This window comes from Epinephelus fuscoguttatus, linkage group LG16, assembly GCF_011397635.1.
Source record: "Epinephelus fuscoguttatus linkage group LG16, E.fuscoguttatus.final_Chr_v1".
Classification (NCBI taxonomy): domain Eukaryota; kingdom Metazoa; phylum Chordata; class Actinopteri; order Perciformes; family Serranidae; genus Epinephelus; species Epinephelus fuscoguttatus.
Genome location: NC_064767.1, coordinates 15651579 through 15677527, shown reverse-complemented (window position 1 = coordinate 15677527; position 25949 = coordinate 15651579). Strand labels below are relative to the sequence as shown.

The window sequence follows — 25949 nt, the reverse complement described above, 5'->3', positions numbered from 1 at the left end:
GGGTGAACTGTCCATTTAACATTAAATGTTCTTCAATGTGATGTTCTACTTTGTGTCTTACAGATGTGCAGGAACCAAGTTAGATGTTTCCTGGGAAGAAGTGTTCAGAGGGCTAGAGAGCTCCAGTGTGAGGACTTCAGGGTCCAGTCTGCAACTATCTGCTTCAAACAAAACGGTTTTCACGGGAGAGGAGTCGATCCTTCTGACTTAACGCATGAGCATGAAAAACTCACTTCCTGTCAACGAAAGGACCGGGAGGTTCTCACTTTCTGACTGAGGTGGACCATGGTGGACAATGAATTCTGCTTCCTGTTTTGTGTGAAACAATACGTGCCATCGGTCCACTGGTGTTGTGAGAGCATTTTTTTCTAATTTTTTTGAGGAGGAGCGTCGTTTGTTGTGAAAACGATAAAAGACTCCGTTAACTGACAAAACCACACAGGTGCAACTGTGACCAAAGATGGCACAAGAGCTCAATCCACATGGTGGGTGGAAAGAATGAAGTAGACACAATAACACAAAAAATCTAATGGAACACTTCTGATCCAACTTCAACACTCGCCTTATGGTTTTTTCTTGAACCCATTGTTGTCAGGATGTAAATTGTTTTGGGATTTTTTTTCTTCCTTTTTAAAAACTTAAACTAACACAAAAGCTTTTTTTCTGTATATAAAATTACAATGTGTAAAATTCTTAAAGGGTAAGCTACTGGTTGAGAACGCACTGAGAAGAGTTACCTTTTCACGTGCTTTCGAAATTTATTGAAACGGTTCCACTTTTAAAGATTTGAGTGTAACTTCACAGGTTCTTGTATAATTAATTATTAGAGCAGGTATAATGTTTGTACATGAAAAAAAGCTGGTTTGATTTTAACAGAGGAAATTTCCAGAAAATCAAATTTCAGTAATTCCCAAAGTGGGAACGGATCTAATCCTACAAAAAGCAGCCTTTCAGAGTACTCATATTTTCATGCATGCTGTTCACATTATTTTAAGTACAATTTTTACAAGTTTGCAAACACTGTATTCAAATGACAAATAAAACCCTTTATCTGTGTACACATATAGCCCTAACATTTGTCACCAATTTTATATTTTAAATTGAAAAAGGATACCATTAAATCATTTATCATGTCGGGGTGAGGATGAAAAAAAGTTCTATAGCTTCTTGAGGGTGTGATGTCTTGTCTGTCTATGTGAAACGAGAGGGCAGCTTCTGCTACGAGAACGAAATAATCTGAATGTAAATGCTAGTAGGCTGGCTCGCTGTAAAATTATAACTGTATTGTGCGTATTGGCTATAAGGTGTAGGAGTCTCTGTACACTGTTAGACTGTTTGTAATCATTTTAGCAGTGTGTCAATTTGGTTTTCTAACAGCTGCTGTGGTATTAAAGGAAAACTGGGGCATTTCATTTTGGATTTTTTGGTGAAGTATTTCCTTAATTTAAAAACCTACTCACATTAAGGACACATAAAGACATTATTTGATTGTAGCTCTAAATAGCATATTGTATGACAAAAACACTGGATGGTCAAAAACGATTATTTAAGCATTAAATAAATTGTGTTTAACTCTGAAACTGTGTGATCTTTTTAGGCTTGAGAGTCTGTATATGCAGTGTCAAATAGAATTGTTTTCACTAGCTCATTGGCAAAAACATTTTACTTTACATTACATTAGGAATTATCTTTGTATTGGTTTTCATTAGATGCCCATGTAGTTCAAGTGTGGTGTTCTACTGGTGCGATGGCTCAGTATGCTGATGTCTATGCTGTGGACATGAAAACTATGTAACTTTTTTTTTGGGAGGGGGGAGGGGTTAAAAGGAAGTCAGGTAGGGTGCTGTACCACATCCCCTTATACTACTGTGTCAATCAGGGGGTAGAGGATCCTTTGATATGGTTGAACTATCAATTTTGTCAATTTTGTTTGATATGTGTTTTCACCTGAGCAGATTTTTTGATGTACAATTCTTACTAACAGAGTGAAGCCATTGAAATGTAACTATTCTAGCACTTTGGTTATTCAAGGTCTTTTAGAGGCTATAGCAGCAATGATGCCACCACAAATGTTTCAGACGTCTTTAAAAAAAAAATCAACCTAAAAATAAAAAAAAAAATAAAAACGCATTGATTTCGCAAGATGATTGTTTCCGTCCTTGTCTTTGTCTCCTTGAACATTTTTTTTTATTATTATTATGTAAGTAATGTGCTTGTTACCCAACAAAGTGTCCTTGAGCTAAAATCTCCAGGGCTGCCTGTATCTATGCATGGACTGCCTTTTGGGGGAATAGACAACAAGAGTTCCCTGGGAGGATATTGCTGATTTCTTTTGAATAAGTAATTAACTGCATTTATGTAGCTCAAGGACACTTTGACATGTGGACAGGAGGAACTGGGAGGATTAAACCACCAATCCTGATTAGTGGACAACCCGCTCTACCTCCTGATCCACATCCCCTCCATAATGAATTATAAACTAGAAGAAATAACTACAAAGCAGCCCAGTGCATGATTTAACATTTCATATCCAACTTTAAATGGATATTTTATGCAGATTAAAACAAGACGAATCTGTTGTTACTATAGTCCTAGTTAATAAAACATTTATAGTAGTGGTACTTGATCGATCGTGGGTGTTTGTTCTAGAGGTAGAACACAGAGAAATGCTCTGCCACCCACTGATTATTTATTATATATAGCAAATCTTCCCACATCATCCTTTGTGGCCATGGAGTCATGACAACATTAGCCCTCCTTTGGGCCCGGGGCAAACATGATCTGTGGGTCCCTGTTGAGCCCCATTTTGTGGTGCTGGTGCTTTGATTGACAAATGTATTTGGGAGTGTCCAGTGTAAATTTTGCTCCTCTTAAAGAAGGGTATAAAGAGTTGTAATGATGCATGCTACACTTAAAGACTCTTATAATTCAGTTTAAAATGTGCTTTAGTGTCTGGGGCAATGTTGCCAGGTTTGCATGGTTGGTAAAGGTGCATCAAGGGCTCCTGTTTCATCTTTCAAGGATGCATCGTGCGGTACTGGAGACATCCTGACGGTGGCGCTATGTCGACACGCGTGAGCAAGGTCACACGGTGTACCATTATTCTGCTGCCTGCGCTCCTCAAACGCTGCAGCTGCCGTCCTCTTCCCTACTCCACACTGTCGCACAGCCATGGCCGACAGCGCAAGCGAGAGCGACACTGACGGAGCTGGGAGCAGCTCGGCCACCCCCATGTCGTCCTCCGCTTCAAATTCGGGCAAACCGAGCATAGTCATTTCACAGTTTCGTCTGGAGGAGCTGACGAACCGCCTGGCCTCCTTACAGCAAGAGAATAAAGTTCTGAAAATTGAGCTGGAGACGTTCAAACTCAAGTGCAAAGCCCTGCAGGAGGAGAATCGGGACCTCCGCAAAGCTAGCGTCACCATTGTGAGTAACGTTAGCTAGCTAACTAGCTACCCAGCTAGCTAGATGCTATCCTTAATAAATAGCGTTGTCACTAAGTTGGCTGTGGCTAGTGTTGTTTGTTTGCTGCTACACAGCCAGTGTTGACACATTTAATGTGTTACATGGCAGTGTTATATGTATTTGAGCACAGCATGCTGGTGTTTTGCTAGCTCCACTAACATTAGCTAGTTGGGTAGTTGCTAATTTAGCCAGCAGGCTAACGGTTGCTAGGCGGTTGGGCAGGGACAACGTTAGCCAGCTAGTTTGCTTTGTTTTGTTTTGCGTTGCTAATCTTGGCTAACATTAGCTCAACGGTTAACGTTGTGTTATAATGTGCTATAAATTAGGTGTGCACGTCACGATGCAAGTTACCGCACTGATGTTAGCTGGTAACTCACTGCTAGACACTGTCACCACGTTATGCCCAACGAGGATACGTTAACTGGGTGGAAATAAATAGCCCAGCAGCAGCACTGGCATGGACCGATGCGTCATGGCTTCATGCTCGGTTAATCAGCCTCACCTTCATAAAAATGTGTAACCGATCTGTTGGGTAGACGGGAAGTATGTAGGCCAAACTTAGCGAGCTAGCTAAATGCCAGGCTCAAATGTTGGCAAAGTCAGCCACTGTGCAGCCTGTCCACCCTCTGCAAATGTGTGAGGCTTGACGAGCTGTTTTCTTTCTATTGTCCCCCCCATTGTTCTTGAACAACTGACAAAATCTACCAGCTTGCAAAAAGAGAATTTAGCTCTGAGGTCAGTGAAGAATGAGGATTGAGAATTTGAGACTGCAGCTAACAAGGACAGACGTATCATCACACTGTAATGCTAGCTGTTGTAGCTGTCCCAACACATTTCTGTAGTGCCCCCATGTTTCCCTCTTCCCCTCACTGTCAGTCACCCATTACTGCAATACCCCTTGAGTCATTAGGGAAAATTCTGCTTCCTCTTTGGTTGGCAGACATTCACTGCAGCACATTTTGGTTGATTGGTGCGTATGTTTGCAGCACGCCTATTTGCATGGTGGGTTGTCGGTCAATTTAATCAGGATAAAATGTGAACATCCAACAGTTTGTGTGCCAGATCTGAGAGTCTACTTCACTGATGTTTGGCCCTGCCACTCTCTCCCATTTGTTTCTGCCCCGCAGCAAGCAAGAGCAGAGCAGGAGGAAGAATTTATCAGCAACACCTTGTTCAAGAAGATCCAGGCCCTCCAGAAGGAGAAAGAGACCTTGGCTGTCAACTATGAGAAAGAGGAGGAATTTCTCACCAATGAACTGTCAAGGAAACTCATGCAAGTGAGTGATGTGAACAAAATAGGAAAAGTACCACAGAGAAAAGCCTCGCATCAGTTTGAACTTTCACTCTTTCTTACCACATGACTCATCATACAAATATCACTGCGCTCCAGAGATGTTTTCTGAATGCTCAATTATGCAAAGTTTTTGTCTGCACTAGTGTCAAGTGTGCTCCGCTTGAGCTCGCTAGGTGGGTGTGTATGCACACGATGTATAAGCGCACAGCAGCTATTGCATTATCATCAACTGTATTGGTACTTGCCTGAAGCCTGGAAAGGCTCAAGATGACTTCACTGCGGCTGCTAGCTACTCTAAATGACTCTCAAATTACTCTCCTCCGTCTGTCGGTTATTTGGTTCGGTCTGTTTTCCACATCTTATTTTCCCAACTGCAGAGTGCACAGCACGCACACACACGCGCGCATGCTCACACTTTCAATGGCTAGCTGTAGGCTGACTAATGGTTTGTTGATGTGTAAAGAAGTGGGAGTCTGGAAGGGACACATGCAAATGCCTCAGCTGCCCCTGCTTAAGGTCATACAGATGGACTTGTTTGGGCTTTTGTTATCTTGCCTTCTCACATAACATGAAACAGACCTGTGTCTCCTTCTGCCTGTGGACTTAGTGCTGACAAATGGTCTGTACTGAGTGTGTATATGTTTATATTCTGTACACACATGTGTGTTATATTCTTGTGATGATAGAGGGAGAATTGAGCAACTGTGGTCATTTATTTTAGAGTGACGTAAAAGCTCATGTGCAGTAGCACTTATGTAAACAATTTTGTCAGACCTGCGTTTACCCCAGCATTGCTTTTGATGATGGACTTTTTACTGTAGTCTTAACTTGAGTAGCCAAACGATGTAAGTGCCTCAGCGGGTATTTGAATCAATGCCCATCTTTCAACACACTTTATGACCTATACGCTGTCTGTTTGATGTACGATGCAATCACTGTCCCCCTTTCTGGTATCTTCTAATGTGCCAATATGGTTTGTGTTTGTAGAGAGGAAGCTGATAAGATGTTTCAAAGTATTTTCTCCTAATGGATGTGATAATGAAGGGAAAAACCTTCACACAGTTCCCATTATGTACAGTATGTACACACACAAGCACATTGCCCCTGTTCTGGTGTTGCTTACAACTAGCATCTGCACGAAGGACGAATGAACCCAAGTGGGATAAAATATCTCTGCAAGGTGTCCGTAGCCTGAAAAAGAACAGACATATTTTCACACAGACTAGGGTGTAGTTGCTGCTCATCACGCAGTACAGTGGGTTGGAGTTACATAGTAGCTGGTAGTTGTTTTGGCTAAAGGGAGGCATGTTATCAAAACTATTCTGAAAATTGTTGGTGTCTTAATTGGAAGAAAAATGGCTGCACTGGGTGTGGCAGAACTTGCTGGCCTGATTCTTTTCAGAGCACTCAACTGCATGAATGCAGTCATTGTAAGTTAAAACAAACTGCCTTGTTTTGAGGTGTTCTAGTTGTTTCTCTTAGTAGCATAATGGAAATGGTTATTTTTCCGTCTCCAGCCTTTTCCAATGAATGAATTTACATCCCTTTCCCTGTAATGAGTAATCGCTTATATAATTCATCATGCAGCCGTCCCATTTTGAATCAGTGCTGAGCCGCACCCTTTCTTTGTATTGGTGAGCTGCCAATGGTGGTTACTTTAGTTGCCAAATCATTATTTTACGCTGTTTATCCCTCCGGGAAGTTTAACCATGAATCTGGTAGAATTGTAACATTGACTTTCTGTTTTGTTTTACTCTCTATGTGTAAGCTAAATGTGATGATCTGACACCAGTGTGTTTGTTCACTGTGGCCATTGCATAGTTTTTATGTGACTCACTGCGAGGCTCTTCTTGTGCTCTTTCCCCTCTCCCTTCTTTCTCATCTCTCTCGTTTCATCCGCCTCCTCCTCTTTTCCTCTGGCCATGCACTGTCCTCCCCTTTTCCATCCCAGCTCCAGCATGAGAAGGCAGAGTTGGAGCAGCACTTGGAGCAGGAGCAGGAGTTCCAGGTTAACAAGCTCATGAAAAAGATCAAAAAGATGGAGAATGAAACCATCTCAAAGCAGCTCACCCTGGAACAGGTACGCTTATTATGGGAGAGTGAGAAGTTTTCAAAGCAACCAGTGTGGAACAACATATCCCTGAACTTGTGTGTGTCCAGTTGTTGCAGCTCGAGATGCCAGAATTTCACCATCCTTAATTCTTCCCACTGAATGTTAGCTGGAAAGAACATTTTGGTCTGTGGCTGAGTCAAACCTGTGTTTGCTGAAGCCATAATGTTTCCATGCTCTGATGACAGGATTTTTTTCTGGAGATGTGCATGCATGCATTCATTGTTGCTGCTCACTCATGAATATGTCTGAGTGATGCTTGTGTAATTTTGCCCAGACAGAGGTGTAATTAAGTGATTTTTTTCCTCAAAATATGACTTAATTTCACCACAAAATCTCTCATGAGCAGCCTATTTAGCTTTGGGGTCTTTTTACATCATTTGGCAATTAAAAAATCTTCATAGACTGTTCTGTAATGATGTTTTTCTATCACTGTGGCTGTATCACAAGCAGGCGTACAGACTGTAGCTCTGAAAGAAAAGCTTATCTGGACAGAGACCTTGGGTTTTCAGTACAGTGTGTTTGTGTGCTGTCCTGTGAATTCTTTTCAGCATCAAGGTTTTTCTATCTCTGAACATCGCCTTCTGCTTTCTTTTTATTCTCCAGTTGAGACGGGAGAAGATCGACCTTGAGAACACATTAGAGCAGGAACAAGAAGCCCTGGTCAATAGACTGTGGAAACGCATGGACAAACTGGAGGCTGAGAAAAGGTGCGGAGCGATCATATTATGTGTTAACCATTTCAGGATCTTAGAGATGAAGGACATTTTTGAATCTGCCTGGAGTCAAAGCTTGTTTTCAGCAACATCTTGTTTCTTTCATCTTTAATCACTGGATCATCTGTTGATCAACTAATCTATCAACTGGCTAATAATTTCGGCACTAGCCAGTAAACAGCCTTCATTTTTTTAACATGGTGGCACAAACACACGATAACCCTCTTGTATAAGTACACCGCATAATTCTCGCCCCTCTCATAGATACACACATTTACAGGCACACACAAAATGCCCGCCTGTCACCTGTCAAACAAGTGACTCAGCGTCACTTATGATGCAGGATAAAATTACTAATGATTGATTAACGGAAGCTTTCTGATTTTTTTTTTTTTTTTTTTTTTTTTAATTACACATTTTCAGGGTAATGTTTTACAAAAGAGAAAATAACAATATCCTGAATAATTACCTCCTAAAGGGCGTGTTTGTATATGTAACTTGTGTGAAGATGCATCAAAGGAGGAAAGGTTGAAAAGAGTTTTCATTTTCGAAAATTAAGTGACTTGTCTAATATTCAGCCAGATAGATTTTATTTCAAAGAGTTTGTCGTCTCCCCATCATTTCTGTTAATTAATTATAATTACAGTGTGTCGTCTTTGTTTTTCTAAACTAGAATCCTCCAGGAGAAGTTGGACCAGCCCGTATCAGCTCCTCCCTCCCCAAGAGATGTTTCCATGGAGATAGACTCACCAGAGAACATGATGCGGCATATCCGTTTCCTGAAGAATGAGGTGGAGAGGCTGAAGAAAAGCCTGCGCACCACTGAGTTGCAGCGTAAGTGGCCTCTCAACTTGTCACATGATCCAGGGGAGCGTGGGCTCTGAAGGGGCAGATGCCCTCAAGTGTTGATTCAGGATGCGATTGGTAGAGCTGATCTTCTGATAAGCTGTGGGGGGCGAATTCACCCTGCACCCAGGCAGGGGTTGTTTTCAGTAGACCAGAAAGAACAGGATACGCTCTGGCCTTGTCTGACACTGTTTACATCCTCATTCACTGGTCGTAAAGGTATATGAAGAAGTGGAACTGAGCAGTGGTTAATAAGAGGCCTGTAAGAAAGTCCTTCCTTTTAAAAGGTGTGCCCACTACTCCAGAGCATCTCAAACAGGGCAAAGGGGTTTATTTTGTTTGTTATTTTGGTTGAAAGCCAATCTAATGAGTATGTAACATGAGGACGCACTCTTACTAACATGGCAAGCTACACCCCCAGTCCATCTGTAGAAAGTTGTGACCTAGAAATCAGAGACACAGGTAATGTACCATACCAGCTCCAGTGTGTACTATATATGTTACATACATTAATACTGCATGGAAATGCAAGTAGGTACCATTTTAAGAAGTGTCCTTGATGCATTCAAGGATGCCTTTGAGGACTGTTGTGAAATGTTAGCCTGATGGTGCATTCAAGAGCACTCCAGCATCTCAGACTTTTATAAGATCTGTCTTTTTCTAAATGCATAAAACAATCACGTGTAATATCTTTTCATACTTATTCTTTATGCCATGTTTTTTTAATCTGACTGGTTTTTTAAATTATTTTATTTAGGATCACCACTAGCTGACAGTGTAGCTGGTTATTAAAATATTTGGGAGGAGAGTCAAACCTACGCTACTAGGTTGTTTTAATAAACTAATGCAACAGGAAGGACATTTCAAAGCCGTTAAATTTGTATTTTATCTTATGTCAATAAGGTACTTGGACCATTTGATGTTCTCTGTGAATAACAGCCAATCTAGTTCTAGTAGTTTCAAGTCTCTTAAATTAGATTTTCATACCTTTTTAAAGGAGAAGAATTCTGCCAGGAAGTTATAAAATTAATCTAAAAATGTAGATGGTATTCAGATTGAAAATGTGTCGTTCATTGAGGTGATGATAACCGTCTGAGGATGATAAGAGGTCTGCAGGTGAAAATTGAATAGTAGGAAAAGCTTTATTTACAGCTCCTGCCTTCTTGTTACATCATGAATTTGTTTATGATTTTAGGGAACATCAGAAACAGACCACAAAACTATCCAGCAGTTAAAGAAAGAAACGATCAGGGGTGTCGTTTGCTTAGTGGATAGAGCAGGTGCCCCATGTACAAGGCTATTGCCGCAGCGGCCCAGGTTCGACTCCAGCCTGTTGTCCTTTGCTGCATGTCATTCCCTCTCTCTCCCCCCTTCATGCTTTAGCTGTCCTATCTCTTAAAGGCTAAAATTCCCAAAAAAAACTTAAAAAAAAGAAAGAAACAATCAGTATTTCTTTATGATTTTTTTTTTTCCTTTAATATTGTGGCTTGTGTTGTTGCAGGCAGCGATAGCCAGTCCTTACAGACAAATGTGCACCCAGTTTGTCTTTTGGATTTACTTTCTTAACTCCACAAATATGTACAGTAGGGCAGAGTTGTGTTTAATTTGGTCTCTTAATCCTGTAACACAATGTACTGACACTCACACACACAATAACGACAAGCTATCTCCTCCTAGTATCTCTCGATGAACATATCACTAGCCTGCTTTAATAAACTCTCACCTTCACTCTAATTTAGTCAGTCACTGGATTATCAACTGTGTTTGCACATTAAAATGTGTTCTGCTCAAGCACACAGGGCGTGGACAACCTAGCAGAAGGATCTTACAGTACAACAGCTCAGTAGCAAACATTATCTCGTTAACATTAATAACACTTGTTTGTTGGTCAGACATTCAGAAGTGTTGAATCAGCTCAATATATCTTAGAGACATTACTTAATGGAGATTAGTCTGGACACATCCCAGGGAGTGTCTCTCAGCATTATTTTGTCTATGCTGTGTTTTTGCCACTAGAGGGAGCTGTCAGTCCAACTTTTGACTCATGTTCTAAGAAGATGAGTCAAGTATCAAGACAGTATTGCTGCTGAAAACAATATCATGACATTGCTTGTCTTGTGTGTCTGTAGTGATTGGCATTGACCCTGTCACATTTTTATGTTTGTACAAGAGCAACAATTTTGACATGCTGCGTTTTAATGTATTTGTTGTTATTGTTAATGTTGAAACACATTGGCCAGGATGTCATCTAGACAATATCTCAACTGATGTCATCTGTTCTGCGCGTCCCCTCCCAGACACAGAGAAGCGTGCCCAGTACATCGAGGAGGAGCGACACATGAGGGAGGAGAACATCCGGCTGCAGAGAAAGCTCCAGAGAGAAATGGAGCGCAGGGAGGCCCTGTGCAGACAACTGTCGGAGAGTGAATCCAGTCTGGAGATGGACGACGAGAGGTAGAGGAGGGGGCACACGGTTAGGCAGATTATCAAAACAGTCATCTTAACACAGGGGTGCAAAATCCCATGCGTCAGCAAATCTAGTGAGGTGGTAGAGAGACACTTCATCTTAGTAAATGGAGAGGCATTTGGCTCCATTGGCCACAAGCTGCTGATTGGATGAAGGGAGCTTGAACCTGTGAGAATGAAAAGATGAAAGGAAAGGACGCAAAAGGCGCCCCAGCACACAACAGTTGCTCTTCCACTTTTGATTCAGCCTGTAGCTGCCAAGATTGCTTCAGACACCAGCGCTGATACAGGCGGACATCAAAATAATTAGCAGTAGCTTTAGTTTCATTTTGCCAGGTTTGTGTTAGTGTGATGTAACTGAAAAGGAGCCAAACTATCAGGATCACTTACGCCAAAGACTGCCTTCTTCCCCTGAGCAAACAGCACAGTCAGACTCCAATGTGTGATTCCTTTTTCTACTGGCAGCCATTACCCTAATAGCTCGGGCACCCAAGTGGAACCCAGATGGTTCCCCAGTTCCGATGTGAGATCAAAACAGCAATGTGAGTTTGCTGTGATGGCTTTAAAGCTCAGTATACAAGCACAAAGACACTTAAAACACTGCCCCATGTCCCTGAATATGAGATAATCTACCAAGATTAAGTATTGTAAACAGCTTATCATTATGTTTTTATATTGATTATTGCAGTGACTTTACAGCCTGTTTTGTCAAGTGTTCTTTTTATATCGGCCTATTAAGATTTTATGCCGAGTATGCGCTTGTTATTTGAAGCACCATTACAGGGTTTTTTTTTTAAATTATAACCATAATGATAGAATCATTTTAAAGAAATTGTATGTGAAAGGGCATTTACATGAACTTTCTAAAGGCTAAAATCAGTTTGCAACTTTCCTGTGTCGTCGCTCTCAGCAGTGGCAAGAGGGCGTAAAACATGCAAAACCACCAGGGCTGTTTCATAATGGCAATATTGTAATGCTGTGCTTTTGACCGGCCAACTGCAAGGAATGGCAGGCAACCACCACATTACCATGTTCATGTTTTTAATTCGTGTCATGGGAGCACGGCATGTTTACTTTGTGCTACAAATGCCATCAGCTGAGCGTCTGTTCTGCACTTAGAGCTGCATTTTCGCCATTTTTTGTGGTTGCCGAGAGTTGAAAAATATTCAACTTTGGGTGAAACTCTGCAGCCACTCATGACTCGTTTTTACCCAACCGTCCAGTCCAAGTGAAGGAGTGGCAGGACAAATAGCACAAAGACCAACAGTCACATCAATGAAAAAACAACAACAATGCGGGAGAAACTAATGCTAAACCCACACAGACCGGTCTGTCCATCCTCACTCCTTGTGTGTTTTAGCCTTCCCTTCATCCAGGGCAAGCACTCTACCCTGCGCCGACAGTTTCATTCTCATGCTCATACTGTGTCATTGACTGTGTTTACAAGGTCTTTCGTATCCTGGTTTTGAGGCTTATTCCTGCTTTGAGTATATCCGGGGTATGATGTTTACATGGAACACAGAGAAACCCAGTTATTCATATCCCTGTATACATGATAAATACCAGTAACCCGTTTTCTGATCACTGCATCCTATCTGCGCAGGTGTGTGTTACGTCTTTTACGTCTTTTGTTCACAACAGATTGAGCAGGAAATGTGATATATTTATTATATTTAGAAGTAAAACAAAAATGAGACCCCTGTGGCTTGTAGCGGGCTTAGCGTTAGTAGCTTGTCCACGACAGACTTGAATAGGTCGACATTTCTGTGTCTTCTGCCGTCTAAACACGTAGTTATGTTGAGTTCTTTCATCATTTTCAGGCAAAATTTGGTTTCTTCGTCGCTCCAAAAATGGGAAGCTCTCGTTGCCACCATGTTGCTTGTACAGTCAGGTCCATAATTATTTGGACAATGATACAGTTGTCGTCATTTTGGCTCTGTACACCACCACAATGGGTTTTAAATGAAACAATGAATACCTGCTTAAAGTGCAGACTCTCAGCTTTCATTTAAGGCTTTTTTCAAAAATGTAGTATGAACCGTGTAGGAATGACAACCATTTCTTCACACAGTCCCCCAACTTTAAGGGCTCATAAGTATTTGGACAAACTAACATAATCATCAATTAAACAGTCAGTTTTAATACTTGGTTGCAAATCCTTTACAGTCAATGACTGCCTGAAGTGTTGGACACATAGGCATCATCAGATGCTGGGTTTCTTCCCTGGTGATGCTCTGCCAGCCCTTTACTGCAGCCGTCTGCACTTCCTGCTTGTGTTTTGGGTGTTTTCCCCTCAGTTTTGGCTTCAGCAAGAGAAACGCATGCTCAGTTGGATTGAGGTCAGATGATATGACTTGGCCATTGCAGAACATTCCACTTCTTTGCATGAAAAATGTCTTTGGTTGCTTTTGCAGTATGCTTCAGGTCAATGTCCAACTGCACTGTGAAGCATCGTCCAATGAGTTTTGAAGCATTTAGTTGAATCTGAGCAGATAATGGTGCCCCAAACACTTCAGCTTTCATCCTGCTGCTCTTATAAGCAAGACAAGACTTCACTAGAATAAATACAGAGGGTTTATCACAAGATGCAAACCGTTGGTTAGCCTTAAAAATGGAAGGCCAGATTAGAGTTAGTCAAAAACCATCTAAAAAGCCTGTACAGTTGTGGAACAGCATACTATGGACAGATAAAACAAAGATCAACTACCAGAATGATGGGAAGACAAGAGAAGGAAGAAGGGAAGGAACTGCTCATGATCCAAAGCACACCACCTCATCAGTGAAGCATGGTGGAGGTACTGTTATGTCATGGCCATGTATGGCTGCCAGTCGAACTGGTTCTCTTGTATTTATTGATGATGTGACTGCTTACAAGAGCAGCAGGATGAAAGCTGAAGTGTTTGGGGCACCATTATCTGCTCAGATTCAACTAAATGCTTCAAAACTCATTGGACGATGCTTCACAGTGCAGTTGGACATTGACCTGAAGCATACTGCAAAAGCAACCAAAGACATTTTTCATGCAAAGAAGTGGAATGTTCTGCAATGGCCAAGTCATATCATCTGACCTCAATCCAACTGAGCATGCGTTTCTCTTGCTGAAGCCAAAACTGAGGGGAAAACACCCAAAACACAAGCAGGAAGTGCAGACGGCTGCAGTAAAGGGCTGGCAGAGCATCACCAGGGAAGAAACCCAGCATCTGATGATGCCTATGTGTCCAACACTTCAGGCAGTCATTGACTGTAAAGGATTTGCAACCAAGTATTAAAACTGACTGTTTAATTGATGATTATGTTAGTTTGTCCAAATACTTATGAGCCCTTAAAGTTGGGGGACTGTGTGAAGAAATGGTTGTCATTCCTACACGGTTCATACTACATTTTTGAAAAAAGCCTTAAATGAAAGCTGAGAGTCTGCACTTTAAGCAGGTATTCATTGTTTCATTTAAAACCCATTGTGGTGGTGTACAGAGCCAAAATGACGACAACTGTATCATTGTCCAAACAATTATGGACCTGACTGTATATCTGGTGCGTCACTCTGGCGCCTGCGCACATGGCGGGCAGCCATCAGAGACCGGGATACTAAAGACCTTGTAGACACACTCAGTGAAAGCAAATGCAACCAAAGCATCTCACCTGACAAAACGTTGCACCCCTTATTGCGCCACATTGCCCTTCTGTGTTCTGCAGTGTGTCGTCTTTGTTGTTAAAAAGCATCAGTAAACCCAAAAATAGCCTAATAATGAAGCTTATTTACAAAGCACCTGATTCAGGATAAATTAAGTAAATTGTGAAAACAACACAGTAGCTCTGTGGTTAGAGCAGGTGAATCTGAGCAGATAATGGTGCCCCAAACACTTCAGCTTTCATCCTGCTGCTCTTATAAGCAAGACAAGACTTCACTAGAATAAATACAGAGGGTTTATCACAAGATGCAAACCGTTGGTTAGCCTTAAAAATGGAAGGCCAGATTAGAGTTAGTCAAAAACCATCTAAAAAGCCTGTACAGTTGTGGAACAGCATACTATGGACAGATAAAACAAAGATCAACTACCAGAATGATGGGAAGACAAGAGAAGGAAGAAGGGAAGGAACTGCTCATGATCCAAAGCACACCACCTCATCAGTGAAGCATGGTGGAGGTACTGTTATGTCATGGCCATGTATGGCTGCCAGTCGAACTGGTTCTCTTGTATTTATTGATGATGTGACTGCTTACAAGAGCAGCAGGATGAAAGCTGAAGTGTTTGGGGCACCATTATCTGCTCAGATTCAACTAAATGCTTCAAAACTCATTGGACGATGCTTCACAGTGCAGTTGGACATTGACCTGAAGCATACTGCAAAAGCAACCAAAGACATTTTTCATGCAAAGAAGTGGAATGTTCTGCAATGGCCAAGTCATATCATCTGACCTCAATCCAACTGAGCATGCGTTTCTCTTGCTGAAGCCAAAACTGAGGGGAAAACACCCAAAACACAAGCAGGAAGTGCAGACGGCTGCAGTAAAGGGCTGGCAGAGCATCACCAGGGAAGAAACCCAGCATCTGATGATGCCTATGTGTCCAACACTTCAGGCAGTCATTGACTGTAAAGGATTTGCAACCAAGTATTAAAACTGACTGTTTAATTGATGATTATGTTAGTTTGTCCAAATACTTATGAGCCCTTAAAGTTGGGGGACTGTGTGAAGAAATGGTTGTCATTCCTACACGGTTCATACTACATTTTTGAAAAAAGCCTTAAATGAAAGCTGAGAGTCTGCACTTTAAGCAGGTATTCATTGTTTCATTTAAAACCCATTGTGGTGGTGTACAGAGCCAAAATGACGACAACTGTATCATTGTCCAAACAATTATGGACCTGACTGTATATCTGGTGCGTCACTCTGGCGCCTGCGCACATGGCGGGCAGCCATCAGAGACCGGGATACTAAAGACCTTGTAGACACACTCAGTGAAAGCAAATGCAACCAAAGCATCTCACCTGACAAAACGTTGCACCCCTTATTGCGCCACATTGCCCTTCTGTGTTCTGCAGTGTGTCGTCTTTGTTGTTAAAAAGCATCAGTAAACCCAAAAATAGCCTAATAATGAAGCTTATTTACAAAGCACCTGATTCAGGATAAATTAAGTAAATTGTGAAAACAACACAGTAGCTCTGTGGTTAGAGCAGGTGTCCCAGCTTCCAGGTTGCGGCCTATTGCTGCATGTCATCCCGTCTCTCCCCCTTTCACACCTAAGTCTGTCCTATCTAGTAAAGGCAAAAATCCGGAAAAATAATCTTTAAAAAAGCAACAATGAATGGTGATAATACCGCATGTCAGGCTATTAAGCCACTCTTAATCACCGCAGGGGAAATTTGTACATGTAGCAAATCTAAAAACCACCAGTACGGTCCTCCAAAAAAAAAAAAAAAAAAAAAAAAAAAGATAAATTTAAGAAAATAAACAAAACTATGTCAACTACAAATGTAAATCACAATTTGCATCACAATATGATACTATATTGATTCTTTGGACAATTATATGATATGTGATGATGCCACAAAGTCCACAAGATACCAGTTTGATTCAGTTTAGGAGCCTGTGACTGATATGAGATGATATCAGTGAATATCCCTGTTGTTTCTTGGCAGCTTACCATTATCTGACTGGAACTAGGCCACTAGTAGCTGAATGTTTAGGAAGGAGGCGCACTTTGACGGAAATGATGACACAGACATGCCATGGCTATTTCAAGATACAGGTGTATCTTAAAGATGTTGATAATTGAGTCAATTTATCAATCCACATCAAGGTATCTCCCCGTAGTTCAAATAATTTCAACTCTGAGCGCAGCGCTCGGGCGGAAAATAAGAGCGGTGCGCGACGCCAAGGGTAGTGGTGCCGCTGCTGCCCTCTCCATAGACAAACAATGGGACAGCCAGCACAAAGCGGTTTTACAGCTGATCATGTGTAGAGGCCTTTAGGGACCATTCGGCACAGTACTGCTGCTGGGCAGGGTGGAAATAAAGCCCTTTTCACACAGAGCGCGCAAAGCGCAGACCTCCGCTGACGAACCCATTCATTGTGTATGTGCTACCGCGGTGCAAGAGCGCACCGCTCTGCCGCCGAGCTGAGCGCGAATTGAAATTTGTTTAATTTCACCGCAACGCACTGTAATGACACCTCGGCGCCGCGCGTCCAATAGCAAAGAAGAGCCTGAAGTGGACCCGGAAGCGGTCGCCATGGAGCTGTAGCTCCTGAACTAGCCTGTACTCCCCCAAATCCTGTCCTCTGCGCCCTACCCCGCGGTGGGTGCCGCGAAAGCTCTGTGTGAAAGAGGCTTAAGTTCTGCAGCGTTTCAGAGGACCTGGAGAATGTTTTAGGATAGTAATAATATTATATAAGATAATCATATTGCAAAGATAATATACATAAGATAATAACATTAAAGACAAAATTAAATTGCAATACTTTTTCAAAACTTGATGATTTTACCTTTCTGTACATTTTGTATACAAATTCATTAAATAATTTTGCTTGTAAATGTCTATTTGCATCACGTTTATTACAGAAAACACATTTGATCAATTTACATTGTGCCCCTAAAGTTCTTTGTGCGCTCCTTACTTTTTCAACTTAGGAGCATATGTGCTCCTTGGGAAAAAAAGGTAGCGTCAAGCCCTGACATGTCTACACTGGATTCTTCTTTGATCAGTTTCAGCTGTTAGATAACATATCTTCATCTTTAAAGACTTGAAAACATGTTTTTCTGACATAGCAGTTCGGCTAAATTGAGCACCTTTCGACACCAACTTTAAGTAGCCATAAAAGAGCTTTTTACATTAGTTACAAATAACTATTTTCATTTGTCATGATATAACTCTTTCTTTAGTCTAGCCAACTTCTTGAATAGATGGATTGATTGTTTTTTTTTTTTTTTCTTTTTAGACAGAAAATCTGCTGATTTTTTATAACCTGGTAATCGCATCTTTACAGGTACTTCAACGAGATGTCTGCACAGGGCTTGCGAGCAAGGACTGTGTCCAGCCCCATCCCCTACACCCCCTCCCCCAGCTCCAGCCGACCCATATCTCCTGGTAGGTACTTTTCAGATGGCCACTGTCCAGGAAATATAGCAGTCACCAAGTTATATTGCTTCAACAGGAATGGCCAACAAAACAATAAAAAGCACCTTTGATATCAATTGATATCCTTAACATTGAAAACTATCATATCTCGTGATGAAGAAGGAACGAACATCTATTGATAAGTTGATGTCTTTTAAAAGTCAGTGAAACCATAAATAAATCCCTGGTTTCGATGGCAGTTACATAAAAATGTTTGCCCTCATTCTGTGTCCATTAAAATCCACTTCTTGCTCTCTTCCACGACACATCTGACAACATCTGCAGCCCTCGTTTCTGTGGAAATTAGAAGAGTCGTAAAATTATGCTTGCATAACGAATGCTTGCCTGCCAAATTCATTTCTCTGATTAAGATTCATGAAAGAAAAATGATTTTGTTTTAACTGGAGTTAGCTACTGAATTATTGAATACCAAATTAATTAACAGAAACAACACTTGTTTTAGGTTTATTAGATATTCAGGAAGTTCCATGAAAAAAGATTCACAAGGAATAATTTATCTTCTCTTTTGTTTATTTCAGTACAGTTGATAATGAGATGTTATAAGTTTAAAAGTAATACTAAAGTGGGTACTGAGTGAGTAAATGTTTGTGAGAGCAAGAAAAGTGCAGGAAAATAAACTAATGAGGGAAAAGCACATTAAACTGTATATATTTGGCATTTTTTTGAAAACCAAAATGCCAGTCCTACAAACTGCACCAGTATTTAAAGGGACATTTCACCCGAAAATCAGAAATACAGATTCTCTTACCTGTAGCGGTATTTATCAATCTAGATTTTGGTGTGAGTTGTCGAGTGTTGGAGAAATCAGCTGTAGAGATGTCTGCCTTCTCTTCAGTGTAATGAACCTAGATGACACTCAGCTTGTGGTGCTCAAAGTGCTAAAAAACAATGTATTTGAATAACTCAACAGCAATGTCTCTTTCCAGATATCATGTCCCAGTTCTTCAAAATAATCCACAGCACTTGTTGTGAGCAGTTTCATGGAGGAAATATTTTCTCTTAACCAAATTACACCCTCCAAACAAATCACTGCACAGAAGGATAAGCGCATCTACTCAGGGACAAAAGGCTAGAGTAGCGACGCACATTGATCAAGCGGAAAGTTGGTCACGTGTCCTCTAGTGGCGGGATAGCACGTTGCATATCCGACCAAGGACTGACTGAACTTCAGTATTGCTGCATTGCTGCCGACCAGGAATTCTTGTGCGTTTCCAAAGTCAAGCAAACGTAAAAGCATAATCTACTGTAATAGGAGCATCGGTGACCTGTTTACAGGTAAAAAAAAAAAACACCAACAAAAAACAGTTGTCTACCATAATGTTACTCTCTACATTTTGAAATAAACAAATTATAAGCATGACTTAATATGACCAAGACGCCTAAAAGTAAAAACAAGGCCGTTTTCATCAACTTAGAAGCAAGTGCGCGTCAGACATACTGTAAGTGAATGGGTTTTCTGGTCGGAAAGGTAATGCCCTCATGCCCCACTAGAGGGCACGCGAGGCTTAACTTCAGTATACCACAGTCAATGGAAGTGTCGTCACTCTGGTATTGTAGGGTCCTAACCTTAGCTAGCTCAGTGGTGCTAGGTGAGCTAGCAGTAGATGCACGCTTCTTTTTGCATAGTGACACAGTTGGCAGGTGTAGTTCGGTAGAAATAAAATAGTTCTTACATGAAGTTGCTCACAACAAGGTCTGTGGATTATCTTTAGAAACCAGGTCATGGTTTAGGAAAAAGACGTTGCTGTTGAGTTTTTCAAATGTATCTGTGCCATCTAGTTCCATTATATTCAAGTGAAGCCAGACATCTCTACAGCCGCTATCTCCAACGCTCTGCAACTCACACCAAAACAATCTGATAAAAAGCATCTTAAGTAAGATAAGGAAAGTACATATTTTTGACATACCACAGCCACTCCAGGTCTGCTTGGTCATGTTTGGTGTGATTCAGCAGGATATCAGATTACAGCCTAAATGTTGGCATAGTGATAAGATTGTCCTCACATGCCCGAGCACTTCTGTTTCTCTGTGTTGTTAGCCAGGTACAACTTGCTTTCACCTATCATGCTAGGCCTTGAGTAATCCTAGAACTGGTTTTAAGGAGAGAAATAGCAGCATTGTCAATCTGAATAAGCAGAATTGAATTAATCGTTCATAATCGTCTGTGCAAATTTCTCTTCATGTTTGTTTTCCTGTGTCTGTCACAGGCCTCTCATATGGCAGCCACACAGTTGGCTTCACTCCTCCCGCTACACTGTCCAGAGCTGCCATCTCCCACTACAACACCCCCGCCCTGCACGTCCACGGAAGCTCCTCTCACGCCGTAGCGGTAAGTAACATCCACCCTCACCTTCTAAACCAGACATCTCACAGAAGTTTTTTTCATGATTTTGCTGGGGTTTGTTGTAGTTGTTGGGAGTTTGCAACCATGTAGATCAAAGAGTTAGGAATTCCAATCAAAATTCTAGTTGCTCAGTAAGTAATTGACAATAATAATTTATTCGCAGAATTGCTCGCATTTTATGATATAAAGCAAAATGCTTACTAGAAATGATGAATACACTTAATGCTAAGAAGTTAGATTATAATCATCACCACAGGCACATTTAGGAGTGTAATTTAGGCTCTTTGCACGTGTCGGTATGGTCTTTACACTAGAAGCTGACATTTTTTCTGGAATCCTGTGGGTCAGTTTCACTCCTCATCCCATGACTTGGACAGGACCAGGGCTGGAAATTAACTTTTTTTGTCCACCTGCCACCATGGCTGGTGGATTCCAGTATCTATCAGCCACTCAGAAGATTACCATTGCATTTTGGCTGGTGAGTGAACCAAATGTAGCAGCCACTTGCATATTTTATCAGCATTTGGCTGGTGGCTTGTGCTCATTTCCAACCCTGGACAGGACAGGAAAAAAGGGAGTGGGCCAGACAGAAATTAAAATAATGATATTGAGCTAAAAATGTTAACAGCAGCAGCTGTTAGATGTTTCCACAGAGCAGAAGAAATACTTGATCATTTTATCTTAAGTATGTGAAGTAAAAGGAATCTTTTGTTAAGATAATATTTTTGCAGTCGCGTTGCTTATTTCCGTTGGCATGCCACCAGAGCACATGAACTGTCTTTTCCTTTCTTTCAAAGTCCAGGCTGGTGTTGTTGCTAATACAGTTGTATTTCCGTACCTCAGCACAGTGGATTTGACATGAAATGATGACTATGAGGTTACCTGCTGTCTTTAAGTTGTAATCTAAAGGTGTTTACATCGATATCTTTCGGACTCTGTACATCCTAGTTCTTTTTATGTATATCAGCAAACTGTAAAAAAAGGGTTACGAGTCCTACATTGTTCACCGAGTGTAGGTGTGAACATTTACATAACTTAAACCTGCAAACGGAAATTGGCTCAGACATCACTCAGATATTGTCCGTACGACACACACATAAACCCACGCTTGCATAATTGTCAGTGATACCAGAAGAACGTAACATGTCTCCATAAGTGTCCAAAGGTTAAGTTGGCTGTGCTGGTATCTTTTCAATAACAGTGATAAATGAATCAACCCACTTTATCTGCGTCAAGTATATTTCTTTATTAACTTATCTTTTATACTTTTATTAAGATTTTATACCAGGGTTATCATCCATTAAAGCCTTTCTCCGAACCAACGAATATGCTTTTAGTTTCCGTTATGACTGACACCTACATCAGTTGTGACACGACAAGGTTGTATGAGTCAGCATGACCTGCATGTGTGTTAATATTGGGGGTTTTTTCTTGTAAACTTTCTGAATATATTGCTACTGTTTAGATGGTTTTATGAAAGAATCCCATAAGGAGTAATTTAAGTGTGAATGTTCTGACAATAGACATAGAATGGACATTGAACTCTTAGCCGTGGTTATTTGACTAGGACAAACAATGGTAATTGTTGTTGTGTGTTATGGCGACAGTACGCGTCAGCAGGGCTGTGAAGTCGGTCACATTCACTAGTTTGAGGACTTTGTTTTGGTTTTGGATTTAAATGGGTCACCACACTCCTTCATGTATAATTGCGAAATTATTACTGCATAAGAAAAAGCTGTATCACATATACAAAAATATGTGCCAATCAACCGTACTCCTGTGACATCCTGTATTTCCATGATCAGTCACTGTGGTATAGGAGTTACAGGGTGTAAATTGTGGTCAGTTGCTTGCTAGCTGGATGGTCTTGGCTTGTACATAAGTGTCTTCATGCATTTTTTTCCCTTAACACAAGTCATGTACAGATGAAGTTCAGCCACCTCGTTGGCTCAGTTGTAACGTTCCACCTCCCAGAAATCTCTAAGAAGAGGATACACAACTGTCACCACTGTTCAGCTTGATGAATGGCTGAGCTGACACGTTGTCTGTACTTCACGGCTGGTGTACCAATTGTTTTGGATTATTTTGTTCTTGTGTCATGTGTTGTTCACATACCAGGTACTTTGTTTTGGAATAATATCACTTCTAGGAACAGGCTCTGTTATTCAGAGGGGTTTCTGTTGGGTTTAAACCAGTTTAAAGAGGGATTATAAACGAATGTAGGAGACATGTCCTCATTGGCACAGCTCTTATTTTTACCTGCAGTGCTGGAACACTTGAGTTTTGAAATATCTGTATTACTGATGGGAACACTGCCAGTCTGGTACGACTCAGGTCACTGTGACCTCTCAACTGAAACTGACATCTCTGACTACTTCTTTGACCTCATGCTAAGATGTTACAGTTTTTTACAAGCAGGACCTTATGGACTTCTTTTGTTCATCAGTAATGTACTTTGTTAAATGTATTACACATTCGAATCTTTACATGTTTACTAGGGGTGCACCGATGGGGAGATTTTGGGCAGATACTGACACCAGTGTTTCATACTGATGATTTTTTGTTGTTATTGCCCCTTTTGTGTCTGTAAAACAAAGAAATCTTCATTGTAAAAAAAATAATAATAATTTTAAATTCATACAACCCTCCATTCCACTGTCTTTGAATGAGCACAAATACAACCATACAAATTTATGAAACAGCCTTTAATATAACCTTTCACATACGGAACAGATTGTGTTTTGTTTTTTAAAACCGCTTCAAAAGCCTGCTTACTAAATCAACGTCCCCCCTCTAATATCTGTTTTATATTGCTGTGAAAACATCAACAAATCTTTCCTTCAAATAACTTATTCTGGAGTCTCACCAAAAACTGAATTTTACAGGATTACATTTGAACACATCATGTTTTCTATTGTCTCTAGGTCAGCGGGACCTCGTTAGTTTCAAGCCCTGCTTTTTCGACTGCGTAAAATTGATTTGACCCAACAGAAAACATCGGCTGCTGCATTTGTGAATGTCATCTTATTTGCAGATAAGCCAGTGGCTGTCATCAAGAAGATTGTCAGCCGATACCAGTGTTCAGTTGATGCATCCCCAAGATATATGACCTATTAGGAACTGTCTTGCTGTCATAATGTTGGCACGTTTTGGGGAAGAGGTTCAGGGTGACACCTGATTTAGTCGACCACCTTATAAGGTTGAAGTTCAAAGCATGATGTTAAATCAGTGTACAGGCAGCTGAAGGAATTTATTTACTGATTAAATAATTCTGTTTTATTCCCTTCAAATGCAGCCTGTTCCTTCCATACTTAGACCTCTCTTCCCACTGAAGTGTGCTGTTATATAGCCCTGCCCCCATCTCCTTCTTCCTCCCTCTCTGGTATGTTACATCCACTCATTTCTCTTGATGAATGTGGATGGTACAGACCACATCTCTCCCATCACCACTCAGCCCACCCAGGAGTTAAACGAAGAAAGAACTCCATGTGGGAGATCAGAACCTCAGACAGATTAATTTTTCTCTAAACCCCCTTTTTTCTTTTCTCTTTCCATTCCTCTGACTGGAATTACTGTTGTCAGGTCATGACCACTGGCTCAGTGGGAGAACCATGACTAAGACAAGTACAGTAACCTCCACACTCACAATCTTATTTTCCTTCAGTGGTTTTTAAGCCTGGAAACACTGTTGATCAAAAGTAAATGCTACAACCACCTCTTTTATACACACTGTTATTCAAACTTACCTTCTTACTGTATCTGCCTAAAACGAAATAGAAACTGTGCTGTGTAGTTATGTTATACAAGATGGAGCAATTTTATTGATTTGTTTTCTTTCTCTCAAACAGAGGCCCTCACCAAGAAGAAGCGCCAGCCCCGACAAATTCAAACGTCCAACGCCCCCACCCTCCCCCAACACGCACTCAGGGGCCCAGCAGGCTCAGCCTCCGCTACCCCCACCAGCTCAGCCCATGGTCCAGTCCATGTCCTCCCCGGCAGCTATGTCGCAGCACGCAGCAGCAGCACAGCAGCCTCCCTCCCAGCCTTAACGCAACACACAGTCTCTGTCTTTGCGCGAGAGCGCGCCCACTGAATGCCACGACGCTACCGCAACAGCAGCTTCCATCATTACCAGCTCTGGAAGTCAGGTTTCTTACTCTTTACCAACTCCACAAAAGAAGCAGCTTCAAAAGTTTTCGAGGGGAAAGAAACAAGACGGCGGCTTACCCTCAGTGAAGCTTGCCGCCTGCCAAATCCACACGTGGCGTTGCTTAACTACTCTTAAAAGGAATGGATGGACTCAAAAATAATCGCTTCTGGGATTTGTAGGCCAATTATCTGTTCCACATTCTGTCTTGTACATGATGTTTTTTTTTTCTTTGCTTGGGACTTTAGCTGGTTGGAATTGATGTTGTGGCGCTTCTAAGATAGCACAAACAGCACATAAAGTATGTTTCATGGTGGTGTTTTCCGATAGGTTGGATGTTTGGATCAATGGATGGATGTATGGCTAGAGAAATGGACGAGCTTGATAGATGGATGTGGTCGATTCTTTTCATGCCTATAATATGACACTCGATTGCAGTAATGTACTCCACACCGGCTCACCCCACCCCCCTTTGTCTCCGCAGCAGTGTCAACAAGTCACCACGGCCCCAAGCTTAACACAGCTTTGATTAGGTCAACAAGAGGTGTCATAAAAGACTGCTTTGGAGTTCCTCCGTTATAGGGCATTGATCAAAGCGAGCTCACGCCACACTTATTTTAGTTTCTGAAAGCATTCAAGGCTCTGCTGCTCTTCAGTTATAACGAAAAGGAAAAAAAGCTTAAAGGAGGATGGACACTGGTACATAAACCACAGATAAATGTCGCCTTTTGAGGTGTTTAAAAATGTAGTCTGAGGTGTTACAACTTAGTCATGTACTCAGTCTCTTCTCTGCTCTTCTCTCTCTCTCTCTGGTGTATTTCTGAAAGCTTCTATCATCCTTGTGGATATTCCTCATCAGAAAAAGGAAAAAAAACGTAATGCTCTTTACACTAAATATACATACTGCTAAAACATTCTAAATGAATGGTACTGTTGAACTAAATTTCTATGTATGATTAAAGCTCTTGAGATGACGACTTCTGTTTTTAATTGTCCGTTTCATGAATGGTATTAGTTTCTTATTTGTGGGAACTGTGTGTGTTTAAAAATTGATGAGGAAGCTCCGTAGGCTTCAGAGCTGTTGCAAATGATGGTCTGTTTTTCATGATAATTTTTCTACATCCTAACAGGTGCACAGTTTCTCAATTGGATTGATGTTATTGTGTCTTTTTGTCCCACCAAACCCCAACAGCAGCTGATGGAAAACATTTGTTCCCTTTAACAAATCCGCACCATCAAAGCTCGCACATGCACATAGTGGGAAACCAGGCGTTTCTCATATTACACTGATGTCTCAGGCTTCACTGCACTTCAACACTGGTAAGATTTAATGTTTTATTGTCATCTTACCACCATGATTTATGGCCTTGTAATGTGTGACTGGAATACAGCCTCAGAGATCTGCTACCATGGCTTTGTAGACT

General features: G+C 41.2%; 1 protein-coding gene across 1 annotated transcript; it reads left to right on the top strand.

Moving 5' to 3' along the window:
- Positions 1-3072: 3072 nt before the first annotated feature.
- LOC125903085 (coiled-coil domain-containing protein 6-like) lies at positions 3073-25499 on the top strand. The gene is made up of 9 exons (XM_049599752.1): positions 3073-3426; positions 4593-4742; positions 6711-6839; positions 7476-7579; positions 8259-8419; positions 10729-10885; positions 17883-17983; positions 20242-20363; positions 24227-25499. The coding sequence occupies exons 1-9, from the start codon at positions 3172-3174 to the stop codon at positions 24425-24427; spliced, it is 1380 nt and encodes a 459-aa protein (XP_049455709.1). The 5' UTR covers positions 3073-3171; the 3' UTR covers positions 24428-25499.
- The last annotated feature ends 450 nt before the right edge of the window (positions 25500-25949 follow it).

What these genes read in the sequence shown, in the direction of transcription:
- LOC125903085 (XM_049599752.1), top strand. Translation starts at nt 3,172, where the DNA reads ATGGCCGACAGCGCAAGCGAGAGCGACACTGACGGAGCTGGGAGCAGC. An exon ending in GCAAAGCTAGCGTCACCATT is followed by an intron (nt 3,427 to 4,592) that starts GTGAGTAACGTT and finishes TCTGCCCCGCAG; the next exon opens with CAAGCAAGAGCAGAGCAGGA. An exon ending in AAACTGGAGGCTGAGAAAAG is followed by an intron (nt 7,580 to 8,258) that starts GTGCGGAGCGAT and finishes TTTCTAAACTAG; the next exon opens with AATCCTCCAGGAGAAGTTGG.